The sequence below is a fragment of the Lutra lutra genome, chromosome 2 (assembly GCF_902655055.1).
Source record: "Lutra lutra chromosome 2, mLutLut1.2, whole genome shotgun sequence".
Classification (NCBI taxonomy): Eukaryota; Metazoa; Chordata; class Mammalia; order Carnivora; family Mustelidae; genus Lutra; species Lutra lutra.
In genome coordinates this window covers 15,011,425-15,038,449 of record NC_062279.1, presented here as the reverse complement: position 1 = coordinate 15,038,449, position 27,025 = coordinate 15,011,425, and the positions used below count along the sequence as shown (strand labels likewise).

Below are 27,025 nucleotides of genomic sequence, written 5' to 3'. Positions count from 1 at the left end.
AGGAGAAAAAAAAAATCACTGGGAGAGAACTATAAAGTTCCGTTGGGGCAAAAGGAAAAGTGGGGAGACTCAACACAGTAGATGAATATTTAGTTTAGAAGCAGTCCTTCTGCCCACGCCCCATGGATGGGGTGCATTTTCCTACATCTCAACCTTGAGTTCAGCCAAGTTTGCTTTGGCCAATGAAACGGTAGCGGGTATGGTGTGACCTAAGGGCTGCAGAAAGCTTGGACAACTGGGCCTGTTCTCTTGTGCCTCTGCTTGTCTCCTTTTCCAAAGAGGAGGGGGGACGGGTGGAGCAGAGGCCCCTAGAAGGTCCAGCCTGGGTCAGCTGACTCCTGGGGAACCCCCAGATACCTGAGCTAAATGAATGTTCATTGCGGTATGCCACTGATGCTCTGCGATTGTTACCCAGCATCTCAGTAGCAAGAGCTAACGGCTACAGCCTCTAGCTTCTACTGACCAAGGTCACTTCTAGGTTGAATGGAACCTGTGTCATGGGTTCATTTTTAATGCAGCCATAAGTAGAGTCCCAGCCAAGCTGGCCAACTGGGGGCAAGGTAATGTGTTTTATCTGACTTGCACGTCACTGGCACCCATGTGTTAAAATGTACACGCACACACAACACAGACACACAACGGCCAAAAGTGAAGGAAGTCTATAGATTTCACATAAAACTGAAAGTCCAGATTCTCTTGAAAAGGTAAGAGATTTGCAATTCTGGCAGGGTTCTACATTTTTGGGTGGGGAGGGGTCGATGCCCTGGAGCTGAGTAGTGGAAGGCCTCTCTGGCCAGAGGGCATTCAGCCCTGAGTTCTCACCGTCCCTAACGTCTTCCTGCGCTGGAGGCACCCAGTGCCATTTGTGCAGCATCTGGCCTGTTCTTTTCATAACATTTAAGAGAAAAGGAAACATCTGAACTGATTTATCCAATATCAGATGATAAAAACTCATCAAGCCATGACTCAAGCAGACAAGGCCTGTTTATTTTTGACATTACTGTCTTTTTACCGTAGTCCGTTGGGACCCAAATTGTCTGACCTTTTCCCAAGAATCCTGATGTTCATGTATTTCAAGAAGAGTATGGGGAGGTTGAACAGAACCTTACTAGTTTTTGCTAGAATTCTGCACGGATTCTGCTTAAGTGTCTTCTTCTCGGTGCCGATTTAAAAAGGACTGCCGTAACACCGAAGACAGCAAATTACTTTTGAAGGAACAGGGGTGCCTCGGCTTTGAATGACAGAACTACGAAAAGTTTCTGGCACATTTTGGCAAAGAATTTTTTTTCTATTACATTTAAATGAGAGAAATGGTCTGCATGACGTCTTGCGGTGAAGGAACACGCCCCTATCTGGAAAGGGCTATGTTCTTTTTCCCTTACCTGGGAAACACGTGGTCAGGTGCTCCATCAGCGCCTCTTGGGTGACAGGTTTCCTGGCGGAGTTCATTGCCGAGATGGCCAAGCACAGGATCTCCCCGAGGGGGATAAACTGAGATTGACTGATGGGAGACATGCTGATTGGTGACACATCACCTGCAGAGAGACAATTTTCAAGTAAGCAGTTCGTTCAAGGACCTGGCCTTTCGTCCCACACACACACCTGCACACACACACGTGCCCCTCCTTGGATTCTTCCCCGTTCCCTTTATTAGGAACGGGATCCACTCGGAACGCCGAAGTCTGTTACGGCCACGGCCAATGCCATGCAGGTGGAAGGACGGCTGCAGAGCAGCAGACGCTCCAGCGGCCTCGACTACTAGAACCCGCCTTGCAAACCCGAGATCTCCCTGCCGCAGGCTTAACTACCGAAAGGTGTACAACACGAAACTGAAAAAGGATCTGATTTTATTAACTTGGGGCTGGCTTACGTCTAACTGCCATTCCCATCTCGACAAACACACTTGCTGAAAACTTGGAGATTCATTCGATCCGATGCTGAGTGCTCTTTCCGTGTCAGGCATCTGCTGGGGGCTTGGGGTTTACTCGGGAGAGGGAGTCATCTCTCCTCCCCCGGAAACACCTCTGCTCTCAAGGAGCTTCTGTGTAAGCAGAGGAGACAGACAAGCAGACCAAAGTTCACAGTTCACCGGAGAAGGTGAACAATGGAGGGCTAGGGCTGAGAGGGCGGGTAGGGGTGCAGCAGCCCCTTGGGGGGAAGCAGTGGAGGGGGGTGGGGGCGGGGCTTAGAAGCAGGAAGTGGGTGGTTTCCCCGTGGATGAGGGGCCTGAATCCAGGGATGACTAGGAGTGTGCCTGGTGGCTGGGGGGTGTGGGGGATGGTAGGACCGGTCAGCAGATGTTTTCTGGGGAGTAGCAAAGAAGGGGCACAGGTGTGCAGGGACAGCCATGAGTGAACAGCTGAGTGCCCAGGGCCTTCATCCTATGAGGGATGCTGAGCCACCGAAGGCATTTCAGGAATGACAAAGTCAGATGTGAATTTCAGCGACAGCGGGGACTGGAGGGAGCCGCAGAGAGCAGATTGCACATGGGACTGTGGCCGCCTACACGTGTCTGCAACTAAAGGAGCCAGTGGGGGCTGGGGACAGGCTGAAGACCCCGCAGCAGGGGGTAGACACTCCCGGAGAGTCAGCATGCAGTGTGTCTGTCTTCCTTTCCGTGATCGTCATGTCACGGTGGGGTGTTTTGCAAATTTTGTTCCAAGGACTTCTAGAATTCCCTGAAAAGACTTCTGAAATGGGGAGAGTGGAGGCAGGGGGGCCCAGCAGAGGGAGAGGCTGGCAGAGCAGGGTAGTCTGACCTTGACACCTGGGTACCACCTGTGTCAGACACGGGAGCTTTGTAAGGTTTCACTGAAGGAAAGGCCCTACAGAAAGGGGGGAGTTTCAGCAGAGCAAGTTTCTGTGGGCTTCGGAGCTTACTTCCCACACGTATTTATGTAATCTCTCCTTTTTTTGTTTTCCTAAGCATGATTCCTCTCTCCAGTAAACTACCGTGGCTGGCCAGATCCCAGACTCGGGTCCACCTGTGGCCCAAGCAGCATGGCTATCAGGGACCAGCCTCCTCTCGCTCGAGGCAGGGAAAGCTGTGCCCAGCCACGATCCCTGGTTTGCTGGGGGCCCAGAGGCCCTTGGAGAAAGAACCTGAATGTGCTTTGATAGATTAGATGGGAAAAGGTTTGATGGACAAAACCAGGCCAAAGGGGCCTGGCAATGAAAACCACCAGGGGAGGGTTAAGCCTAACAGGCTCGTGAATGAAGCAGCAAGACCCCAAGGTCAAAGGTGGGAGCCCCACACCTCCCATGAAACCCAGCTCAGTTCAGTGCTTTTCTCTCTCCTGCCTCACTCAGGGCTCCATTCTCTGCAAGATGGGGGTGAGAAGAGCAAATTTTCCCAGTGGTCGGTGGGGCAAGGGGTTGGCAGTGTTGGACCAAAACCCAGCACAAGAGAAGAACAGCGAAAGACAGGAACTGACCTCACTGAGAACCCATGAACTTGGGGGGCCTGCGGGATAGAAACACCATAAAGAGGGGCCTCTTGCAAACATCGGGTGGGGGAGCAGCGGGTAGAAATAAGAACACGGAATTGTGCCTGTCCCTGGGGATCTGAGTTTCTTTCACTGGCTGGGAAAGCTCCACTCATACTGGTGACTCAAAAATGACGGCTTTGTGTGGGCTGGGACCATCTCAGTGGGCAAGTGCGCTACCGCCCTAGAACACTGTGTATCTTTTTAAACCCGTTGTGCCCTCAATTAAAACAAAACCTCATGCTAAAGCCTCCTGTGTGACAGACGGACCAGGGGTGGCTGCGAGGTGTGGTGGAGGAGGGAGTTTGGAGTTCCAGATCTTTTCTGGAAATCCTTCTTTCTCCCTCCACCTTCTCCAGGAGAGGGTGGGGATGCTGAGGCTGGGTTCCTGATGAATTGGCAGGTTAGCCGCGTGGACCTCAAAGTCACTTGGGATGATTTGGAAAATGAGATGAAAAGGCCACGGGAGAGATCAAAGCAGACTCCAGCCCCTTTGGACCCGCGTACCATTCGGAAGCTGAACACCTTCGGAGATTTGCCTACCATAATTTAGGACTTCTCAGAAGACCAGGGATACAAAGCCACTAAGTGGGATGCTTTTTTAAGTGCAGGTCTACTTTAGAATTGTGTATAGGTTCCGGGAAACTCGTGCTCTCTGTGGAAAGCGAGGACAGTCAGCAAAACTAAACACTGTTTAGGTCAGGGTTGTCCTTCTGCTTTTGGCGGAAATTATGTGTTGAGTCGAACTGCCATCTTCTCCGTCCGTTTCTTCACGTTCGTCGCTGCCAACTACAAGAGCCAGCATGCTTCGAGTGTGTCTGAACTACATTTGTTTTGGACAAGCTCAGTTTTGCTCTAATAATGACTCTGTGCCATAACTTTTAACTTAGGCTATAGAACAGAATGGAATTTTGGATGCTCTAAGGGACTCTCTCGTCCTCTCGTTTTTATACCACACTAAGATAAATTATTTCCCACTCGCTTCCGGCCTCCAACCCCATCAGCAATCCTCAACCATACTGTGCCCAAATGTTCCGGGGAGGGCTCCTCCACTCTGACTTCAGTATTACCCCTCCCCCAAAGCACCTCCCCACCCCCCGCCGGGCCCCTGCCCACTGGACTGGCTTGATGACTGTCAGCTTTCCCTTCTCCACAGAGCAGCCATGTCCCAGAAAAACGGGAAACTCACCACCTCCGTGCACAAAGTCCTCGGGCGACAGCCCTTTGCACCCAGAAAGAGAGCAGAACGGTTCACCAGGTCTGCAGTAGCCCACGGGGTCTGGGTCTGGGCCTGTCCAGCTTCCTCTAGGACCAACACCCTACTGCTCCCCACCCCCTCCCTCTTCCACACTCACAACTTCCTCTGTTCTTTGAATGGGACAAGCTTTTTCTCAACTCAGGGCCTCTGCATCTGTTGAGCTTCTAGAAGGTTCCTTGCACAGACCTTTGCTGGAGTGACTTCTCCTTTGAGTCTCGGTTTAATCAGGGAGCCCTGTCCTGACCACCTGATCCAATGCTGTTCCCACCTGCAGGGGACACTCTCTTATATTACCTGAGTATGATATGTGACGTATAAAAAAAATACGTATCTGGTCTTTATCCCCATTTCCTGCACAGGGTCCCTAAAGCCTGCAGCGTTTCCCAAGTGATGAGAGAGATAAGGTGTCTTATGTCGATAAGGTGATTTTTGGACCTGAAGTGGAGGGGGCAGGGGGTGGGGTGCAGGAGAACTCACCCTGTGGTTGCAGGGTCAGAATTTGCAGTCCTCCCCCCAACCTTTGGGAAGGGGAGAGGGGCTGGACAGGTTGAATCAGTCACCAATGGCCCATGACTTAGTTGATTATGTTTCTGTAATGAAGCCTCCACAAAAACCGAAAGGATGGGGTTCAGAGAGCTTCCGGGTTGGTGGACACATGGGTATTTGGGGAAGAGTGGTGCGTCCAGAGAGCAGGGAAGCTCTGAGCCCCTTCCCTGTACTTAACCCTACTACACAGCTCTTCCCTGTGGCTGTTCCTGAGTTATATCCTTGGATAATAAACTGGCACTCTCATCAGTAAAAGGTTTCTCTGAGTTCTACAAGCTGCTCTAGCAAGTTCCTTGAGTCTGAGGAGGGGTCATGGAAACCTCCGCTACAGAGCCAGTCTGTTCAGAAGCACAGGGGACAACGTGGGCTTTCCATTGGTTTGGAAGGGAGGGCAGTCTGCTAGGAGTGAGCCAACTCATAGCTACTTTGCAGCTAACAAATGTTTTCTGAGGCGCCGTAATTCATATTGTTCTAAAAAGAAAGAGTAAATAGATTTATATCAGCTTTATTTTCTTACAAACTTCCATTTAAGTACAGTCCTCAGGGAACATTTGTCAAATCCAAAATAATTCAGATAAAACCTGTGGGATCTGATGCTCTCTCCAGGTAGACGGTATCCGAAATCAGCCCAGTTGTAGGCTGGTGTTAGAAAAGTGCTTGGGGGGCGCCTGGGTGGCTCAGAGGGTTAAGCCTCTGCCTTTGGCTCAGGTCATGATCTCAGGGTCCTGGGACTGAGCCCCGAGTGGGGCTCTCTGCTCAGTAGGGAGCCTGCTTCCTTCTCTCTCTCTCTCTGCCTACTTGTGATCTCTGTCAATTAAATAAATAAAATCTTTAAAAAAAAAAAAAAAGAAAGAAAAGCTTGGTGGTGTAGAAAAACTACATACACCCCTGACTTGGCACCAGAATCTAAGCAAACTACTGTCTTCACTCTCTGAATGTGTGTGTGTGCGCACGTGTGTGTGTACTGGCTTACCCCCCCAACCCCCCCACCACCACGATAAGCTCTGCCAAAGAAGAACACAGAAACGCTATATTCCAACTATATTCCCAGGCCCTAGAGTCAGGCAGAGGTTACACCAGACACTCAGTAAACGTTTGTTGAATAAAAGTATGAATGAATGACTCTCCATTCATAACATTGTAATCCTAGGAATTTCCCAGGGTATTTTAAGGATTGTGACTTTCCTCACATATTTTTGCTAAATAATTGCAAAACAAACAAAATAACAAGAGACCAAATACACCCAACCAGGCAATTTCTAAGACTCTTAGTTTCAACTATCAATAACAGTGCACCGAAACACAGCAGTTACCACAGAAAAATAATTATATATTAAGTGAGGATCAGGACATGCATTTAAGATCTGTATTAAAGCAATCACAGATATCTCTTAATGCAATACATTAGTCAAGTTTACCATGATTTTCTATGGCTCTTTTATGTAAGACCTGCTTAATGAGCGAGCAAGTCACTCTTAAAACACTAGAAAATTCGGGGCACCTGGGTGGCTCTGTTGGTTAAGCGTCTGACTCTTGATTTCAGTTCAGGTCACGCTCTCGGGGTCGTGAGATCCAGCCCTGTGTTGGGCTCCACACTCAGCATGGGGTCTGCTTAAGATTCTCTCTCCCTCTTGCCTCTGCCTCTCCCCCAACTCATGCACACTCTCTGTCTCAAAATAAATAAAATCTTTAAAAAAAAAAACAAAACAGAAAATTCTTCCAGCAACTGGACCACATTTAATGGTTAAAGAAGAAAACAAGGGAAAATACCGGTCACCATAATCTAAACTGCTAAAATACCAGTCACCATAATCTACAGAAACTACCACATTGTGTATAAACTATGGTTACTTGTCTGTAATTTATGGGATGGATTTTTCTTTTGTCAGAATGAGTTCTGAACGCATTCGTAAAGACAACTCATAGCTACCTTGCGGCTAACAAATTTTTTTCTGGACCGCCACAATTCTGTTCTGTTGTTCTAGAAAGAAGGGGTAAATAAGTTTTATTTCAGCTTTTTTTTCTTTCCTTTTTTTTTTTCAGCTTTATTTTCTTACAAACATCCTTTTAAGTACAGTTCTCAGGAAGCATGTGTCAAATCCAAAATAATTCAGAAAAAACCAAGCACAGTGCCCGGGACAGAGTAAGCATTCCAGAAATTTCTGGTAAATAAATTTAAAATCTGAGAAGACATGACAATATTCCAGCTGTGAGCACACCATTTTGACTTTAAGAGGATTTAACATTAAAGTCAAAAATGCCTCACTGAGTATTTGGACATTGCTTTTGAGGTACTGGTGAGCTGAGAAACAAGAGGGCAGAGGAAAGCCCCCGGCGCCAGCTGGGAGGAGCATGGGGAGGAGCGTGGGGAGGAGCGTGGGGAGTCCGGCAGAGGAGGGAGAGCGCGCATGCGCACGTGGGCAGAAAGCAGCGCAGCCTGGGGTGGGGGGTGCTAGGCACCCCTGGGCACAGCTGGACCATGCTGGGGGTGGGATGGCGGGAAAAACAGGAGTCAGAGGGATTCTGGCTGACCAGAGGCTTACATCTAATTCTCGATGCTAATGGGGAAGCTTTGTGTGTGTTTGTGGAATGACGGGACATGTTGGTGTCAGAAAAATCACTCTTCCGCAACTGTGGGAAACAAAGCCCCGCAACGATGACAATTGCCCAGGCAGCTGACAAGGAGGGTCTGCGACGACAAGCAGAAACCATGCACGCGCCGACTTTCTCTATCCTGCACTGTCTGCCGCTAGTTATTCCCACCTCAGAAATATTCTTCATCACGAACACACATTTTTACCATCGACCCCCCCGCTTCCTTCCCAACTTTTGGCTAGTTCCTTTAGTTGGAATTATTTCAAAAAAATTTCTTCCTCACATAATTCATCCTTTCAAGAAATACATTTGAGAGCCTGTTATATATTTAATACCTTTAGGCACTCAAGTTGCAAAATGGGTCCTATCTCAGTTCTATTGGTGTGCCAAAAAAAAAAAAAAAAGTACTGTAATAAAACTCTGTTCTTTATAAATGCCATTTTTTTCAGTCATTAATTGAGGTTCTCGGTACTCTCCAACCTCTGCATCTGAGGGAGGGCAACACAGCTCCTAAGAAGACATGACTTTCACACCAATATGCATCCATCTCCTCCCAGATGATATCCGCAGCTTTCTAAAAGATACCTAGCTAGAAAAGCAAACATAAATCTATTTCCTTCCACCTTAAAGTACCCATCTTCACACAACTCTATAAGAAAAGGATAGCCAAAATTTTTCCAGAACTACATCATAATAAACTACACCTTTGAAAGGACCCCGAAGCCCATCTTCTATTTTCGCCTTCTTTAAACAATCTGTTTTTTTTTTTTTACAACCACTAGCATTATGTTTAAATTATCCTGTTTTCCTGTTTATTTTTAAATACTAGTTTCTGCTGTGAATGTTGGTTTGAGCTGTACTCTGGATTAAAGAGTGACCTTTGACCCTAATGAAATTCATGAAACAAAGCAACCTACTTACCAACACAGTCCTGAAACTGTACTAATTTATAATCGGGAAATTCCCAGCACATAAAGGCATTCAGAAGGTATTCTAATAAGTGCCCCGTCTCTCATAACTAGATACAATTACCACTCTGCGTCTGTTTCCTCATCTGTAAAATGAGGGTTTGGAAATGATGTCAAAGATTCCTTCAGGCTCTCAATGATTCTATGATTCTATATCAATGTAGCAGAATTCTGGCATAAAAGCTTAACACGGTCCTCCTGTGTAGCTCTATTTCCGTCTTGTTAGAGAAACTATTTTAATACTCAATCCAATCTGAAAAAAGCAGGCTTTAATTTTAAAAAGAATAGCAACATATATTAGCCATTCATTTCTTCCCTTGTAATAAAAGCTTCATCATTTGCTCCTGCTAATTCGAAGTCTGGCTCAGCTTTGCTCCTCAGCACTAAAGCGCGCCTGTTTTTGTTCTCCGTGTTGCCAAAATTAACACTAAAGTTAAAATTATAGATGCCAATAAAATTACCACATGCAGTAGACACTGTGACTCATAAAAACGGTCAAACATGCCTATTAAATGTAGAATGGGCATAGAAGCAATACAACTGTATTCCTTTGAATAAACTGTTCACAGGACTCCGGACCGGACATGCCAAGTTTTATCTGAAACACCCTTGAACCTGGGGAAATCAGAAGCTCTCGGAGGTTACGTGAACAACGTCTCTGATACATCGGACAGACCCTGGGTTTTACAATGTAGTTCAATTTATTTACCCCAAGTTTATGTATGAGTGGTGTTTGGTTCTCTTAACAGAGGGTCTACCACAATATTTTTTAAGAAGCTGCTCTAGAAGAACACATATTCCCCTCCCAGACCCTCTCCAGCAGACAGCAACCCCCTCGCAGGAGGGCAGCGCATACACCCCCATGAACTCACAGGCTGCGACATTTTAAATAGTTTTCCCTTGAAACCAAACTACTATCCGTGACTTACAAATGTTCGCATTTGAAATCTAAAAGGAAACTGGCACTGAGAAAAGGCCCCTTTACCAGTTTACTATAGGTTTGGTTTCAATGCCACTGATTTCAGAAATTTAAGGCTGAGCCTTCACTGCAATCATTGATGGCCATAAAGATGACACTTTTTTTTTTTTTAAGATAAGGTATTTTAGAATATTTGGAAATTCTACAATAGCTGTTCTAAAGTTACCTGGTACTTTATTTCAATATGTGATGGATCTCTTACAGAAGGTCTAATTCTAAGCTATCGTTTGCATAAATTGTCTTAATTCAAGAGAGATATGTACATGGGGGGCTCCAATTAGTAATGCCCAAGTGAATGGTGTCCGCCACTTATGATTTTACTAAGAAACTCTGCATGACGGTGTACAAGAGCAAACATAGGGGTCTACGGTGCACACGCACGCATGCAAGAACACACAAATGGGCTGAGGTCCATCACATCCCCTGAATCTCCCTGCTTAGCGTAGACATGCAGCTACTAGGTACAATGACAAACCAATCAGTTCACTGGCTTATAGGAGAAACCCATTCCCTTCCTCACTCTACAAGCTTTCATTAGTCATAGTGGCTATTGCCCTTGCTCCTGAGATCTGACCAAAGAAAATCGTTGCCGGATAAGCAGAGACGCCTAAGCCAGGAAGGGTGGAGAATGGGGTAGAGGAGGGTGACTAATGGACCGGGATGGCTGAGAACCCCCTTGCAGGGAGTCCGCTGTCACCATCACCAGGGATGACCACCGGCACCTCGCTAATCATAAGCAACCAATGCCACTGGACCACTCCGCTCTTGCAAGAGATTTGTCACTAAGAAGTTAGGACGGAAATACGAGACATCAGGCCAATGACATGCTTCAGGAATTCAAAGCTTTGCTCAGGCTCTACATTATGACCCACGTGCAGCGTACAATGGGCACTATGGAGTAAACCCTAGAAGTGTGCTACTCACAAGCGGGCACTCACATGCTTATTAAATACCAAGGTACTCCACATACAGACAGGCAAGTTGAGACCCTGCTACTGTCAGACGTTTCCATCACCAGCTGCCCCTTTGCTCTCTAGACGCTCATCTAGGGCTAAGTTACAGCTATTTACCACCAGGATAAAACCACGATGACATGCCAGTCCTAGCTGACAGCCATTAATAAGACCTCTCGGAGGTCCCGCGACCCTGGGACGTGCTCGGCCAACGGGAGTCCTGTGGAACGGGCACCCTCCTCCTCTTGGCCAGACGTGTGTCACTCAAGACAGAATTGACGTGCCTCTCTGAAGCTACCACGTGCTTCTCTTCCACCGCCATCCTGTACCAGAACCCAGCTGAACACCAGAGCCGTACAAGACACCGCAGGTTCCACTGATGCTGTTTCTCAACAACAATTCAATACGTCGGTCTGATATCCCCAGGGTCATTCGCTTCCACTGTTTACAAGTCAGACTTGCCCCAGCTGTTCTCAGCCTCTATAGTCCCTGCTTCGCCCGTTCAGGTACGCCAACCACACTGTGACAGATTCCTCCACAATGCAATTATGCCAGAACCAGAAGGCCCAATTAGATACAGTTCAAATCTATATAAATGCTGACAGTTCCCAAATTACAGCAAAATTATACTGAATGACTGCTACCGACTCCCCAGCCACTGAACACTCTTAGCACCCCTTCCAGCAGCCACGGAGGCTAGTAGGAAAGAACACGTAAGAGTTTACGGGGAGGAAGGCTTGCAGAGGCTGGAAGACACCCACCGAGAACACTCCCAACTCCCTGTGCCCACGAGGAGCTTTTCTCTCCGAAGTCTGGTCTGCTCCTCGTTAGTTGTAGGATTTGGAGCAAATTATTTAATTTGGTGGGGGAAGATCACAATTTCTTCTTTGGTAAGGGGCACAAAGGGATGTTCACTTTACAGAGCTGAGGGGATTAAAGGAAATGGGGATGTTGAATGCTTACACTGTGCCTGGGACCAAACAATATCTGGCCAATAGTAATAGTATTATAATTGCCTTCCCTGAGCCTGTTAAATTTATTCAATTTACTCTTTCATGGTGTTTGAATTTCTACCAATAGGAAAATCATTTGGACCTAAAAAGAAATCTTTTTTTTTTTTTTTTAAACAAAACTAAGATATCTGCAAGAAGGCCTAGAGGCTACAGTCTTTGTTACACTATTATGAATTAATCTTATTGGACTGCTCACCTTTTGGGTTTTAATGTGAGCATGAGCATTGAGCAAATGGAAGAGCTTGACTGGGAAGCAGAAAAGTTAAGATACATATATGTAAACATACAGCATTTGGCATGTATTAGTGGGCTGGGGGAGAATGGTCTGAAAGCAAACGGGAAGCATGCATGACCCCAGGACCCTTGGAGAGGAGGGCACCAGAAGCCAGGGAATTGTATGCGTAGACAGTTATAAGGACACCAAAGAAAGTGGGCCTATTTCAAAAGTTCAACTGGGCCAATCTCTTCCCCGAGAAAGGAAACTCAGCACCTGGGTTTGAGCACGCTTAGTACACCAAGAGCTATATTAACTTTGACAGAACCATGACGGTCACCTCTTGTAAGGAACATGTCCTGTGGGATTCAGGAGAGTCACTTTCACATAAATATTCAGAATTTGGCACACTGCTTACCTACAGATGGCTTGTCGGAGAATATCCTTCCTCATCGAGTAAACCATAATCAGTGCCCCCACGTAAGGGCCTCGTGTTCATGTTTGTTCTGAACAGTAACAACCCTTTACAAGCAGCACGTGGAACCATCTGTAATCATTTCCCAAGGTTAAGTCCAGTCATCATTTCTAGGGTCTGAACTCCCAATGTCTACCCTACGTTAATCTGCTCCGGGAAGACCCTTAAAATGAACAAAACAGATCATTCTCACCCTCCATGACAAATGAATGCTTTTAAAGCTGCCACTTTCAACTCTTCATCATCAACTATTTCCTGAGTGGTTTCCACATGTAGGGAACTGCCAGGAGACGTGCATTGTGGAAAAAGGCCTAAATCTGGATCCTTGCCTTCAGTGAGCTTATGATTTAGGTGGGGAAACATAATACAAATGTGTGAAAATAATCAGCAATTCTAACATATTCAAATTACTGTTTACAATATCCTTAGAAGAGACACAAGAAAATACAGGAATGACTAGCAAATTAACTCCTACGATAGGAATTTATTAATATATAATTATACTCATCTCTCCATAGAGAGAAATAGTAATTCTCTAACAGCATTAAGAAATGACCTCCTGTTGAGTAATCAGGGAAAACTTTATGGGAGAGGAAGACTTTGAATAAGATCTTTAAGGATGAATGGAATTGATGGGTGCGGGGACCCTATATAATTATTGTATATTCTCAACACACTATGATGTCACCAAGCATCCCTTAAAGCTGACTTGACACCCTCCACTTCGCTTGGAAGATGCAGAGCAGTGTCACACAGAAGGGCCATCTTTGACCATGAAGAGAGGAAGCATGCTTTCTTCCCCTCCGCGAAAGGGTGAGCTATGGGGATGGATATGAAAGCAAAGGGAAAAGAGATATTCAAGGAGCCGATCCCATATATAGTTTGCATTTAAAAATGCTCTCATCATTATTACAAATGACAGAAGGGATTTAGTATCCTCAGAAATATCTTTGATTGCTAAACCCATAAATTCGAGAGGATGGTAAAACCATGCTTTCAGACATGCCAGGTTTCATTCTGGAAACACAACAGGTAATGGACTTTGGAGACCCCATTCTGCCATCTCACTGTTTGAAAAAGAGAAAGCTTTCTTGTGAAAAGCCCGCGGATGTTGGACGAAAACAGCTCTGCAATAATTTGACTCCTCAAGCAGACTTGGAAGAAACGGGCTTGCTTCCTTCGTGGTTAAACATCCACCTCAATCTGATGTTAGTCTTGGAAACAGTCCCCGAGCATATGAATCAGGTGCTCTTGGATTTTAGTGCACTGCCTGTAGGTAAACGGGCCAAAGAACACGCCAGATTTCAGGGCCTATATTAACTGAGAAGAAAAAGATGTCAAGTAGTATTTTGTGAATGCCTCCATCCGCACAGTGGAAGAGAGACCACGGATGACGGAGATCTGGAGCAGTTTAATTATTCCCTATTTGCAGATCCTACAGCTGTCTGACTTTTCAGTTCTGACGTGACTGAGGATGAATCATGCATCTGGTGGGCAGCTTAGGCGAGGCGCTTCTGCTGCCTCCGACGGCGGTTGCACGGGGTTATAACAGCAAGACCGCCTTGCAGAGGACAGCGTACCCTTCTCAGAGCGGGCGTAGACATTATACCATATTGCATCACACACAGCAACTCTTGAAAGAAAAGCAGGGGAAACCTACCTGACCCTTTCTGGACTGGCTCCATCCCCGGGGTAGCTTTGACGCTAAAGCCTGGTGCATGCTAGGGGGGCTTGCGTCCAGGCACAAGAAGGAGCCAGTAACAGAAACGGACCTCCTAGAATCTGGAATAAGAAGAAAGAGTAAACCTCCGAGTCATCATAGCCCCAGGGAGCATTTCAGATGGGCTACTGAGGGCATGTGGAACACAATGGGAATCTCTGGTACTTTACCTTCGTGGATCTACTTTTTAAAAATGTGTGCCAGAACTCTCGGCTCTTCTTAAAATTCAGGGTTCGAGATACTGGTTGGAGTTCGCTTCAAAAGCTGGCGAAAAGCACCTTAAAAAGAGGCTCTGTGAATGTACTTTGCTGGCGAAGGATTTTAGGAGGAAAAAGAAAATCCTCTTTACCATTTTTTCATCCTGTTGGCATGGAGCAGCTGGGATCTGTCCCATGCCTGTCCCACACATCAGAGCCCCTCGCCCTGAACCAACATCCAGCTGCAGTGCCTCGGGAATCTGCAATGTCACTCGGCTTCCGCCTCGTTCTCTGCAAAGTGAAGTCATAGGGATGGATCAGCCAACCTGACTTCTCACTACCCTGCCCAGAATCCTTTGTGAACTGAAATGAGTCATCGCTCCAAGAAAAGCTACAGCCTCTGGTGGTCGGTGCAGGCTCCTTTGTCTGTGCAGCAAGGAGACTCCGGGCTGGGACTGTACCCCAGGCCCGGGGCTGCGAGGGGTACATCCTCCTCTCCAAGGGGTCCAGGTCCCCTCCCGTGCCTGCACTGAGCGCCAATTATTTTTTTCATCATGAGAACAGCAGGAAAGGGCACACACCTCCAGATGCTTGAAGGAAACACACACACACACACACACACACACACATTAAAATGGATCTAGCGTCAGATACTCACCAGTCCGTAATTATAAACCTGACCCATTCTCTCTCTCTTTTTTTTAAGCCTGGCTTTTCATGGTGATGAAGGACGCATCTCCTTCCTGTGTGTAACAGGCGGTTCTACTGTACACTGGATCAAAGTTTAGCTGCAGTGAGCTATTTGTCATAAATTCCAGTCTCCGCGCAAGCCCTTGCAAGCCTGGCCCTCCTCGTTCCCGGCACAGCCGGCAGGCTTGCAGCAAAGGCCGCCCGCCGCTCGCCGCCGCCGCCGCCGCCGGGTGCAGCCTCTGTGGCCGCCCGGGGGAGGCAGTGTTGGGAATGAGGTCACTATGTCAGGAACTCGTTTGAGACGCCTCTCCTGAGCTCGCAACACCCCTGGAACTGCACCTGGGGGCAGGCCTTCGCCTGGTTTTCTGGATCGCCGTTTCCTCTTTTTTTGAAAAACAAAAATCCTGCTTCTGAGATCAGTAAAGGCAAAAAATCCAAAACAAAACCAAAAAACCCCGATTGTGCATGTGTATGCAAACGCATGTTTCGGGGCACTGTTTGGGTATCATGAGCCCTGCACCGACTACCGCGTGCACACGCACGTGTGCGTGTCGTATTTATAGACACACACACACACACACACACACCCCAAACCATAGAGAAAATGATTCATCTCTATTTAGAGTATGAGACACCGCATATAAACAACTGGAGAGGAAAGGGGGGGTGGGAGTTTGGCAGAGGGGAGAGGAGGAGAGGAGTCTCGTCAGTCACGTTCGAGCCACAGAAAAATGGAGTCTGGAGGAAAAGCATCATTAAGGAAGAAGCAAAGTCCGCTGTGTGAGTGATGACGGGGTCCGACTGCCCCCAAAGAAATGACACCGTCATGGGCGCCTCTCACACTGTCTGCCCTCGGGAACAAAACAGGTGCCAAGAAATGACCCGATACGTAGGAACCAAGTAGATTTGGGGGGCGGAGGCTGTTTGCACAGCCAAGTCCCTACATCCTCGTGAACACAGCAGCTCGCCCACGGCGAATACGAAGCAGAAGGCATGACCAGAGCTGGCCGCCCAGAGATGTAACGAATCTCTCGTTACAGACCATCCCAAATCACCAAGGCAGAAGGATCCCCAGGCTCTAGTCCCACCATGATCACACTCTCTCTTCATTTCTGTGATTTAGCCGATGGCCCACCTCTTCCCACAGGAGCCTGTGCCTACTTCACCCCCAACACCCCCAGGACGAAGGTTCTCCCTTCCCAAGCTGAGTCCTATGACCCCACACAGTGATTCCCATTCTGCCCTCGGAAAATAAAAAATTTATAACCCTCTTCTGCCCGACAACTCATGAAGCAGCTACAAATAAAAATCCCGTCCCTACATTCCAAATCACTTCTCCCACCGCCTATGGTTTGAGACACTTTGTAAGTAGGCCCGTTACAGGCTCATTTAGTGACCGACTGATACACTTGGTCTTAACACTGTTAATAAAACTTCTTCAACTCCTCCAACCATCTGACATTTTCTAAATCCTCTGCCCTCGTGGTTTCCCTCCTTTGCTTCTGTGGGTCGGTTTCCCTCCTGAAAAGTTGTGCGGAGGGCTGGGCACCCTCTGGCCCTATGACCTCCCTCGTTCTGGGCTCTGTAGACACATGGCCTAAGACTACAGTAGGCCTTTGGCTGAGCCATGTCGTCAAGCCCCAGAGAACTTCTTCAGGTTAAGTGCTAGTGAACAAGGCCTCCTACGTGTGCTTAAAAAAAATCCTCATCAAGGATAGCCTATGGGTTTCATCAGAAACGGTTTAGTCTTGATTTTCCTTCCTGATGTATGATTTCCTCTCATTCGGAATACCACCTAGGTTCTCAACCAGGACAGACACTGAGCCCATGGCCCAGCACCCGGGCCTCCTACCAAGACTGCTCACCTTCACTCAACATCCTTTGAGTTTGGTTGTGTTGTTAGTTGTGAATCTGCCAAACCCACCTGCTCTGACCCATTCCTGTGGGGCACAGTCTGAGCACTACAAGGTTAGAAAGTATGCCGAAGAAACCCCTGCCTTTTAAGGTGCAAAGATGTAACTGTGTCATAAAGGTAATAAAAAGTAAGATCTAAATAGAGATACCTTTAGCTCTGGCAAGCTAAGACCCTCTGGGGAAACTCTGGGCCACCAGACCACCTCTTGATAGCTAAAATTTCCAGTTTCCTCTGTGATACAGAAAAGGTTAAATAAATGGATAAAGAGGGGCGCCTGGGTGGCTCAGTGGGTTAAAGCCTCTGCCTTCGGTTCGGCCATGATTCCAGGGTCCTGGGATTGAGCTCCACAACGGGCTCTCTGCTCAGCAGGGAGCCTGCTTCCTCCTCTCTCTGCCTGCCTCTCTGCCTACTTGTGATCTGTATCTGTCAAATAAATAAATAAAATCTTTTTAAAAAATAAAATAAACGGATAAAGAAAAAAAATGCCCCCCCAAAAGATGGAAATTTACCATAAAAACGTATTCAAAATTTCTAATATCCAAATATGTAAGTTTCTACCTAGACATGGGTCCCCTGTGCCCATATTAGAATCTCATCTAAGCTTTCCAAGGACCCAGCAAAGTAAGTACTCTTATTATCCCCATTTTCAAGAGATTCCCTGGGACACCTGGGTGGCTCAGTCAGGTAAGCCTCCGACTTCGGCTCAGGTCATGATCTCAGGGTCCTGGGATCAGCCCCACTTTGGGGTTCCCACTCACCTGGGAGACTGCCTGTTCCTCTGCCCCTCTCCCTGCTCATGCTCTCTTTCTCCCTCAAATAAATAAATAAATAAATAAATAAATAAAATCTTCAAAAAGAGAGAGAGAGAGATTAACTGTCTTCCTCAATTTCCGCAGCCAGTTAAGTGACAGAAGCAAGATTTAAACCCTGGGCAACAGGCACCAGGGTCTGTGTGGGTTTTGGGTGTTTTTTTTTTGTTTGTTTGTTTGTTTTGTTTTTAATGAAGGACTTTATTATTTTTTTTTCTTTCAAGATTTTATTTAATGATTTTTATTTTATTTATTTGACAGACAGAGATCACAAGTAGGCAGAAAGGCAGGCAGAGAGAGAGGAAGGGAGGCAGGCTCCCTGCCCACCAGAGAGCCTGATGCAGGGCTTGATCCCAGGACCCTGGGATGATGAACTGAGCCAAAGGCACCCACTGGAACCACCCAGGTGCCCCTCAAGATTTTATTTAAATTCAAGTTAGCTCACATATAGTGTATTATTAGTTTCAAGGGTGAAATTTACGGATTCATCAGTTCCAAGTAACACCCAGTGCTCATTCCATCACGTGCCTTCCTCAATGCCCATCACCCAGTTACCCCATCTCCCACACCCCCTCCCCTCCAGCAGTTCTCAGTTTGTTTCCTGGAGTTAATAGCCCACACTTTTAACCAACACACATATTGCCTCCCGACTATTATAATAAAATTACCACTACAAACAATTTTTTTTAACCTATACCTCTATTTTTACATTTAAATGGAAGGCCATTCACTTCATTAGCACATGAGGCCAGGGAGATTAAGTTCACAGGCGGGGACCGTGGTTACCTCCGCCAGTTCTGCCAGGAGTGTGGGGCTGCCCTCCCGCCTCACCCCACCACCAGAGTGACTGAATGATGGTGCGGAGGATGGTAACTGATCGGCGTACACGGTAACCATAAGCCCATCTTGCTGCCCTACTCGAAGCATGGGGAATTTGATAATGGACAAAACCCATCATAAAATAAAGGCAAGAGGGGCGCCTGGGTGGCTCAGTTGGTTAGGCAACTGCCTTCAGCTCAGGTCATGATTCTGGAGTCCCGGGATCGAGTCCCACATCGGGCTCCCTGCTCAGCAGGGAGTCTGCTTCTCCCACTGACCTCTCTCCTCTCATGCTCTCTCTCATGCTCTCTCTCTCTCTCTCAAATAATTAAATAAAATCTTTAAAAAAAAAAAATAAAGGCAAGAAAGGCCTGATGTTTTCTGATGTTTTCCATACCAGTCTGATGGGGAGATAAACTCAAGAAACCACAGACAGGGGGCGCCTGGGTGGCTCAGTGGGTTAAAGCCTCTGCGTTAGTCTCAGGTCATGATCCCAGGGTCCTGGGATCGAGCCCCAAATCCGGCTCTCTGCTCAGCAGGGAGCCTGCGTCCTCCTCTCTCTGCCTGCCTCTCTGCCTACTTGTGATCTCTATCAAATAAACAAATAAAATCTTTAAAAAAAAGAATCCACAGACGTTATTAGCAGTCCTCCTCCTCCCCCCTCCCCGCCCCCCCCCCCCCCCGTGCCTCTTGCTACTTTTAACAACAGCTTTGGTGTCACAGTAAAGGTTCACAAACGTCCCACAGACTGTCGCGGAGGTGCTGTGCTCCGTGGAGGAGGTGTGCACAGGCGCTGTCCCTGACACCAGACTGGACTGGTTCCTTGGCAAACAAGCACACCGTAGCACCCTCCCGTGATCCAGTCACGTGGGGTTTTACAGAATGCTTTGATGACCAGACGGAGGAGCACAGTTCAAGGTCAACAGTCTGAGGCAGCCCGGCAAGACTCTCAAATCAGTTAAAAATATGCATTGGGTACCCAGGTGCAAAGTCCTAGTGTAAGTACGGAGATCTGAACGTGTTTCAACGGCGCACCTAACGCAGGCTACGTACACTGGTACACGCAAACTTTTTTACAAGCAAATGACATGGTCTCTCCTCTCAAGAAGCTTGTAAGACACTTGAGGGGATGAGATAGTCACGCATCAAAAGCACAAAGAATACAAGACAGTGTCTGTCCAAGAGGAGGAGCAGTTAGCAGGTGCCTCTGAGAATTCTGGAGTAAAGCACCTGGCCAGTGAAGTCAAGAGTGGCTCAAAGGTAAAGGCAAATCTCTCCTAAAATCTGGGCTGGTGAGAGAGAAGAGAAAAGGCACACTCATGGGAACGTGAACTCTGTGAAGAGAGTCTCTGCATGCCTCGTGTTTACAGATGTGCTCCAGAGACGTGGCCAGCCAATGGTAGGCACGAAGTAAGCACGTGCTGAATGAACGAATGACCTGGGGAGGGCAGGTATGAAGCCAGGAATGGAGGTGCTGATGCGGGGAGGGGGGAAGCATGAGGTGGACCTGCCTGTGGCTGAGCGGTCATCCCAGAGCACAGAGGGAGGGGAGGCTAAGGGGTGGCCTAAGATGAGATTAAGAATGGTCTCTCATGGATTAGAAAATGACCCAGGTTGCATTAGCAATGAATTCCGCTTGGCATTTGTTATAGATGTTAGTAAGTGTCCTCTTAAGAAGCACTACCCCTCCAGGAAACCCTCATTCTCCAAAAACAAGTGTTTATAAGCTTATGGTGACCCATAAGAGGGACGGAATGTTGACAGGATGACCAGACATTGCCTCCCGCGGGGCCTTCTCTGCACCTCCATCACCACACAGAAGCCTGCGATGCCAAGACTCTCTCTGCTTTGCCAGAACATACCAATGGAGAAGGGAAAAAATCCTAGTCTGCAACAATATTACACTACACTTACCCTAATTCGATGCAGCTCAAGTCAACAAACATTTCTTAAATACGACATGTAAGACCATGCTTGTTGCTGACGAAGTTATAGCGTCCAGCTCCACAGCTCCGTGTCAGTCTCTGCGTCCTTCAAGGCAGACAGGAAAAGCGTACCGTGAGACCAAAGAAACCCATTGATTTCTGAGCCAAGACCAAGGTGGCCGGAAGCATGGTGGGAACTGGGCAGGGCTAAAGGAAGGAGGTGGCAGTTGAGGTGGCCCCGAAGATGGGTAAGCAAAGGGGGAGGGAGAAGAAACCTGGGGATCTTTCGAGACAGCAAAGCAGTGTGCTGAGAGACCACGTGGCTTTGAGAGTACAAACAAGGTGCTTTGGAGAAGAGCTGGAGGCTGACCTTGCTGGACCGGCAGGGCTGAAGGAGATGGGTACAGATAAAGCCAGAGCAGTTGACTGAGATAAGAGTTTGAAGAGCAGAAAATTGTTGGAGAAGGGCATTACGGGTTCTTATGGGGGCGGAGGTGCTGTTCATGCTGTAAGTTTAGGTTTCCAAGGGAACAGAGTATAGGAAACACCCAAAGAGAGAACAGAATGAATGAGCGACACAACGGAAGAGCCTGTTGAGAGGGACCCAAAAAGCTGCCTAAACAAGGAACACAGAGAAGTGCAGAGATGTGAGATACTTTTCTGTTTCCCAAAGGGACTGTCCAGAAGGTCCAGCAGGAAATATTAAAGGTACCATTCACAATGCATTTCTAGAAGCAGCATGTACACCTACTATGATTTGCCCAGAATCGATCCAAAAGCCTGTCTGGGCTCGGGTGATAGTCTGACATCTGAAGCGGTGCCCAGAGTAGAATATTAGTTCAAACTGAGAAATAAAAGGAAGAGGAGAAATCTGCTGAAGAGAAATCCCTGGGCACCAATAATGGACCAGAATTTCCTGGTTGCATGAACGCTGATTTAAAAAAAAAAAAAAAAAAAAAAAAGGCACAAGTTTAAAATTCAACGAAAGTGATTTCAGAAACAGAAAGTTCTGAAGTCTTCAAGGGCTTTATAGGCCAGGGTGTACCGAGGTGAGTGGCTTATTGTTAGGTAGCAGAAGAAACTGCAGTTATGGTTGGGTTCAATGCTGCAGAGCACAGGCAAGCAAACTAAGTATTTTAAGAACAAATAGACTTGTGGTATCCCTGCAGGCAGTGGGGTTCACCAACAGGACCACAGAGTGAAGAATAAAGTTATTCTACATGACTTCCTAGAATCCTCAAACGTCTCGATTTGGGGCAGCTGGGTGGCTCAGTTGGTTAGGCGTCTACCTTCGACTCCGGTCATGATCGCGGGGCTGGAATCCAGCCCCACATCCAGGGTCCTGGGATCGAGCTCCCCATCGGGCTCCCTGCTCCATGGGGAGTCTGCTTCTCCCTCTCCCTGGACCCCTTCCCCTGCTCGTGTACTCATGCACTTGCTCGCTCTCTCTCAAATAAATAAAATCTTAAAAAAAAAAAAAAAAGTCTTTGGATTAGATCAATTCTCCTGGCATTAGGAAGACACAATAATGATATTTTATGAGCTTGACAAGGCACGGAAAGTGATCTTGTATATCAACATTTGACTGAAGAGAATCCTGGGGTCCAAATGCTGGGGGAATGACTTGCCCAAGGTTACCGAGAGTTGGTAGCAAAGCCAGAGGTAGCCCCCAGAGGTCCTGATTCCGAGTGCAGACATCTCTCTATTATTCTGCAATACCTTGTAAAATTTATTAAAAGAACATTAAATTCCAAGGCTTTTCTGGATGCATTTTGGCTATTATAAATGAAGCAGGCAGATGTCCAACTTTCCATTCTTCACTCTGGTATAAATTATTTTTCTGCCCTTGGTTCTTCTAATCAACATCCAAAGAAGATAAGGAAGGAAAAGATAAAAGTGAAGTCAGAAAAACTGGGAGCTGGGGAGTTTTCAGGTAAAAGACAGATTTTAAATTTGATGTTTTGATACTAAACTTTAAGAAAACTAGAGGAAGGGGCGCCTGGGTGGCTCAGTGGGTTAAGCCTCTGCCTTCAGCTCAGGTTGTGATCTCAGGGTCCTGGAATTGAGCCCCGCATTGGGCTCTCTGCTCAGTGGGGAGCCTGCTTTCCCCTCTCTCTCTCTGCCTGCCTCTCTGCCTACTTGTGATCTCTGTCAAATAAATAAATAAAATCTTCAAAAAAAAAAAAAAACCTAGGGGAAGACACGGGGAAGTGAGATGATATAATTTAATTTAACATCATATAATTCCATTATAATTTTATTACAAAAGCATCTGCATTTGTGGACTATTCGTTTCCAACACACTGGGTGGAAAGTCACCTAGTACATCCCAGGCAGTGGTACTCAGTATTTTCAACTTCAGAGGACGGGGACATGGGCCCAAAGAAAGCCCACACAGTCAGCCAGGAAAAAAGATTCTGTTTTGAAGTCTTCCCCAAATTCAGGCAAGCTATATAGTACACTCTGTAATATATCACTTTTTGTCTTAATAGTAAAAGTTTAAAAAAAATGTTTCCACTGAACATCACTCAACATGACTTTCCGAAACCTACAAGGGAACGAGCTCAAGGAGGCCTGTCCACATTTGTCTCGAGGTTGTATAAACTTGCAGTGTAAGTCCCAGTCCCCGGAGGCAAATACGACCCCAAATGGAGAGGCAACAACTACATGTGAAAACACACCAGAAAGTGGTATTTCCCAATTCATTTTCAAAGTTATCCTCCGTATTTCTGCAGCTTTAAAGACAGACGATGATAGAGTCCTAGAACTCTGTTAGCTGGAATTAGTTAGAAGGTCAAAGAGCTGAGAAACTGAATTACTTTATCACTGGCTTATTTAATTATGGCCAAGTTATTCTCTCTGTGGGCTGCATTCCTCCTCTGTAAGATGGAATCAGGAAAAAAGAAAAAAAGAAAGAAAGAAAGAAAGAAAGAAAGAAAGAAAGAAAGAAAGAAAGAAAGAAAGAAAGAAAGAGAAAAAGAACGTTGCAAAGCCTGCCATATTTTTTAAAAGGAGACATATCTATAGAACTAACCTCTGACCTCAAGGTGCTTCCAATTAACTGAAGAATGAAAAGTCAACACGCATGAAAAGAAGGTATCACACTACCTCCCCAAGAAAACTATGAATAAGTGGGGAAAAATTACGGCAAACCAAGTCCAGACAGAGTGTAAAGAAATACCCCAGCCAAACATTTTCGATCACAGAGCTGAACTCCGCACGCCTGGGTTGGGCTCCTCCTGCTTACAGGTTCTAACAGAATGCTGTCGCAAGTGGGGAGCCACTAATCCAAACACACGCTTCGGGGGAACTGGGGTCCCTCCAGCGTGCTGCTCGTCTGACACATCTATAAACCCTGGGCTGACTCGCACGTCTACACTATTCCAACTGACTCAAGTGAGAACAGGATTTGGACTGTACTTCCTGGACTCTACAAAGTGTTTGAAAACAGTGGTTTCAGCACCTAAAGGAGGCAAAGAACTATTGACAGAAAAACAACAATAACATTATGTGGGCTTGGGTTTCCTCTAAGTAGTCATTTCACAGACTTCTACTTATCCACTAACTGCTTTGGCTGATGTTAGTCCAATCTTCAATGTCATCTCCACATGTCATCGCAAGGAAGTCAGAGTGTACATTTGTATTCACAAAGTGTTTACGAAACTAGGGAAAAAAATCATAAAGTTCTGGAGTCAAAAAATATAAGCCAGTCGTATTCTCTTTTATCTGTCTAGAACGAATGCATAAAAAAATTAGAATTTCTATGCTTAGTGATCCCTGTGATTATACACTCATCTATATTTGCTCTGTCCAATACAGTAGGTACTAGCCATGTTTGTTTTTGTTTTTAACTTTAATTTAATTTGAATTAAATAAATTTAAATTTAGTTCCTTGGGGCACCTGGATGGCTCAGTCCTTAAGTGTCTGCCTTCAGCTCAGGTCATGATCCCAGGGTCCCGGGATCGAGCCCTGCACTGGGTTCCTGCCTCAGAGAGAAGCCTGTTTTTCCCTCTCTCACTCCCCCTGCTTGTGTTATCTCTCGCTGTGTCTCCCTCTCTCTGTCAAATAAATAAAATCTTTAAATAAATAAATAAATAAATAAATAAATGCATTTATTTTAGTTCCTCTATTTCAAGTGCTCATTAGCTAACACAGGGCCAGTATGCACCATACTGGGCTCGGCATATATGGAATATTTCCATCATCTCAAAGTTTTACTGGACAATAATGATCTAGTTAATCAACAAGCAAGCACAAGAATATCAGGTACCATTCACTATTACCATAAAAACCTATAATTTTTAGATGTAAATTTTTTAAATTAACATACCCAAATCAAGGAATTTCTTAATGTTCAACATCTATGGGTTTGTTCTTTCTTTCTTTTTTTTTTTAAAGATTAATTTATTTGACAGAGAGAGACACAGCGAGAGAGGAACACAAGCGGGGTGAGTGGGAGAGGGAGAAGCAGGCTTCCTGTGGAGCAGGGAGCCCAATGTGGGGCTTGATCCCAGGACCCTGGGATCATGACCTGAGCTGAAGGCAGCCACTTAATGACTGAGCCACCCAGGTGCCCCAACATCTATGGATTTTAACGCATATGTGGATTCGTGTAGTTATACCAAGAACAGGTTGAGTCAGACTTATGGAACAATTCCATCACCCCCTCCCTCCCAGAACTCCTTCATCCCTCCCAAAACACTCCAAACCCCTGGAAACAAGTGATATGCCCATGTTGTTGCATGTAGGAGGAATGGGATCGCTGGGTCATATGGCAAGAGTGTATTTACCTTTACAGAGAACTACCAAACTACTTTCCAGATTGGCGAGGCAATTTTGCAATCCACTGAGCAGTGTATTTCTAGAAGTTTTTCATAGATTTCTTGAGATTTTTCTCCATGGTCACTCATGTTGTCTGCAAATAGGAACAGTATTATTACAACCTGCAAGCCTTTTAGTTCCTTTTTCTATAGGAAGGGGTTTTTTTTAGGAATTCTAGCATGTTGTTGAATAGGGATGGACAAGAATGGACATCCCTGTCTTGTTCCCAGGGTTAAGGGGAAATCGTTCAGTCTTTCTCTATTAAATATGATGTCAGCAGCAGAGTTTTGTAGACGTTCTTTATCAGGTTAAGGAAGTTGCTTTCTATTCCCAGATGAGGAGATTTTATCATTACTGTATGCTGAATTTTGTCGATTACTTTTTCTGAATCAATTGATATTATCATGTGATTTTTTTCCCCCTCCTTTAGTTTTTTAACATGGTAGATTACAACAATTGATTTTCAAATGCTGAATTCGCCCTACATTCCAGGGCTAATCTCCACTTGGTCATGGTTTGTTATTCTTTTAGTGTATTGCTGGATTCAATTTGCTAATATTTTTTGGAGGATTTCTGCATCTAAGTTTATGAGGTGTATTGGTGTGTGGTTTTACTGTACTATCTGTGTCTGGTTGTGGCATAAGGATAAGGCTGGTTTCATAAAATGAGTTGGGAAGTGTTGCCTCTTCTCTTTTCATGTCAAATCGGTGGTATTTCTTCCATAAACGTTTGGTAGAAAACTTTTTGGACTGAAGTTTTTGGAATTAAAATGTTAACTGTAAGTTAAATGCATTTGAAGGATAGAGAGCTATTCTGGTAACCTACTTCGTCTTGAGTGAGTTCTGATAGGATGTTCTTTCTAGGATTTGGTCCATTTCATCTAAATTGTTGAATGTATGTGCACAGACAAGTGTGCAGTACTTACTTTTTTTTTTTAAAGATTTTATTTATTTTATAGAGAGAGAGACAGCAAGAGAGGGAACACATGCAGGGGGAGTGGGAGCAGGGCTCAATCCCAGGACCCCCCTGGATCATGACCTGAGCCAAAGGCAGATGCTGGCAACTGAGCCACCCAGGCACCCCAGTAATCACTTATTTTTAATGTCTGTAAGATCTGTAAGGATATGCCCTCTTTCACTCCTAATATTCACAATTTGCATCTTATTTCCTGGCCAATTTGGCTAGAGGTTTATCAATTTTACTGCTATTTTTGAAGAACCAGCTTTGACTTCATTGGCTTTCTCCATGAATTTTGTGTTGAAATTCCTTGACTTCTACTCTATTATTTCTTTCCTTCTGCTTGCTTTGAATTTGTTTTGCTCTTCTTTTCCTCGTTCCCTTAGGCAAAAGCTTAGGTTGTTCATTACAAAACTATTCTTCTTTTCTAACATAAGCACTTAATCTACATATTTCTCTCTAAGCCCTGCTTCATCTGCTTCATATGAATTGTGATATGTTATATTTTCATTTTTGTTCACCTCAAAACACTTTCTACTTTTCCTGAGACTTCCTCTTTGATCCATGGATTATTTAGAAAAGGTTGTTTAATTTCCTAGTATTTGGGGATTTATCAGCTACCTTTCTGTTGTTGATTTCTAGCTAAATTCCATTATGGTAAAACAGCACACTTTGAATTATTTCA

At 45.8% G+C, this 27,025-nt stretch overlaps 1 protein-coding gene across 8 annotated transcripts in view; it reads right to left on the bottom strand.

Moving 5' to 3' along the window:
- Window positions 1-27,025, bottom strand: part of STOX2 (storkhead box 2) — a 224,888-nt gene that overhangs the window by 19,791 nt on the left and 178,072 nt on the right. For 7 of the 8 annotated variants that reach the window (XM_047714672.1, XM_047714615.1, XM_047714638.1 and 4 more), the window contains one exon: window positions 1,383-1,535. In XM_047714672.1, the coding sequence (XP_047570628.1) occupies window positions 1,383-1,515 (133 nt within the window). In that variant the 5' untranslated portion in view covers window positions 1,516-1,535. Of the gene's footprint in view, window positions 1-1,382; window positions 1,536-14,146; window positions 14,269-14,376; window positions 14,885-27,025 lie in introns of those variants that run through there. The other variant, XM_047714648.1, reaches the window with a different exon arrangement.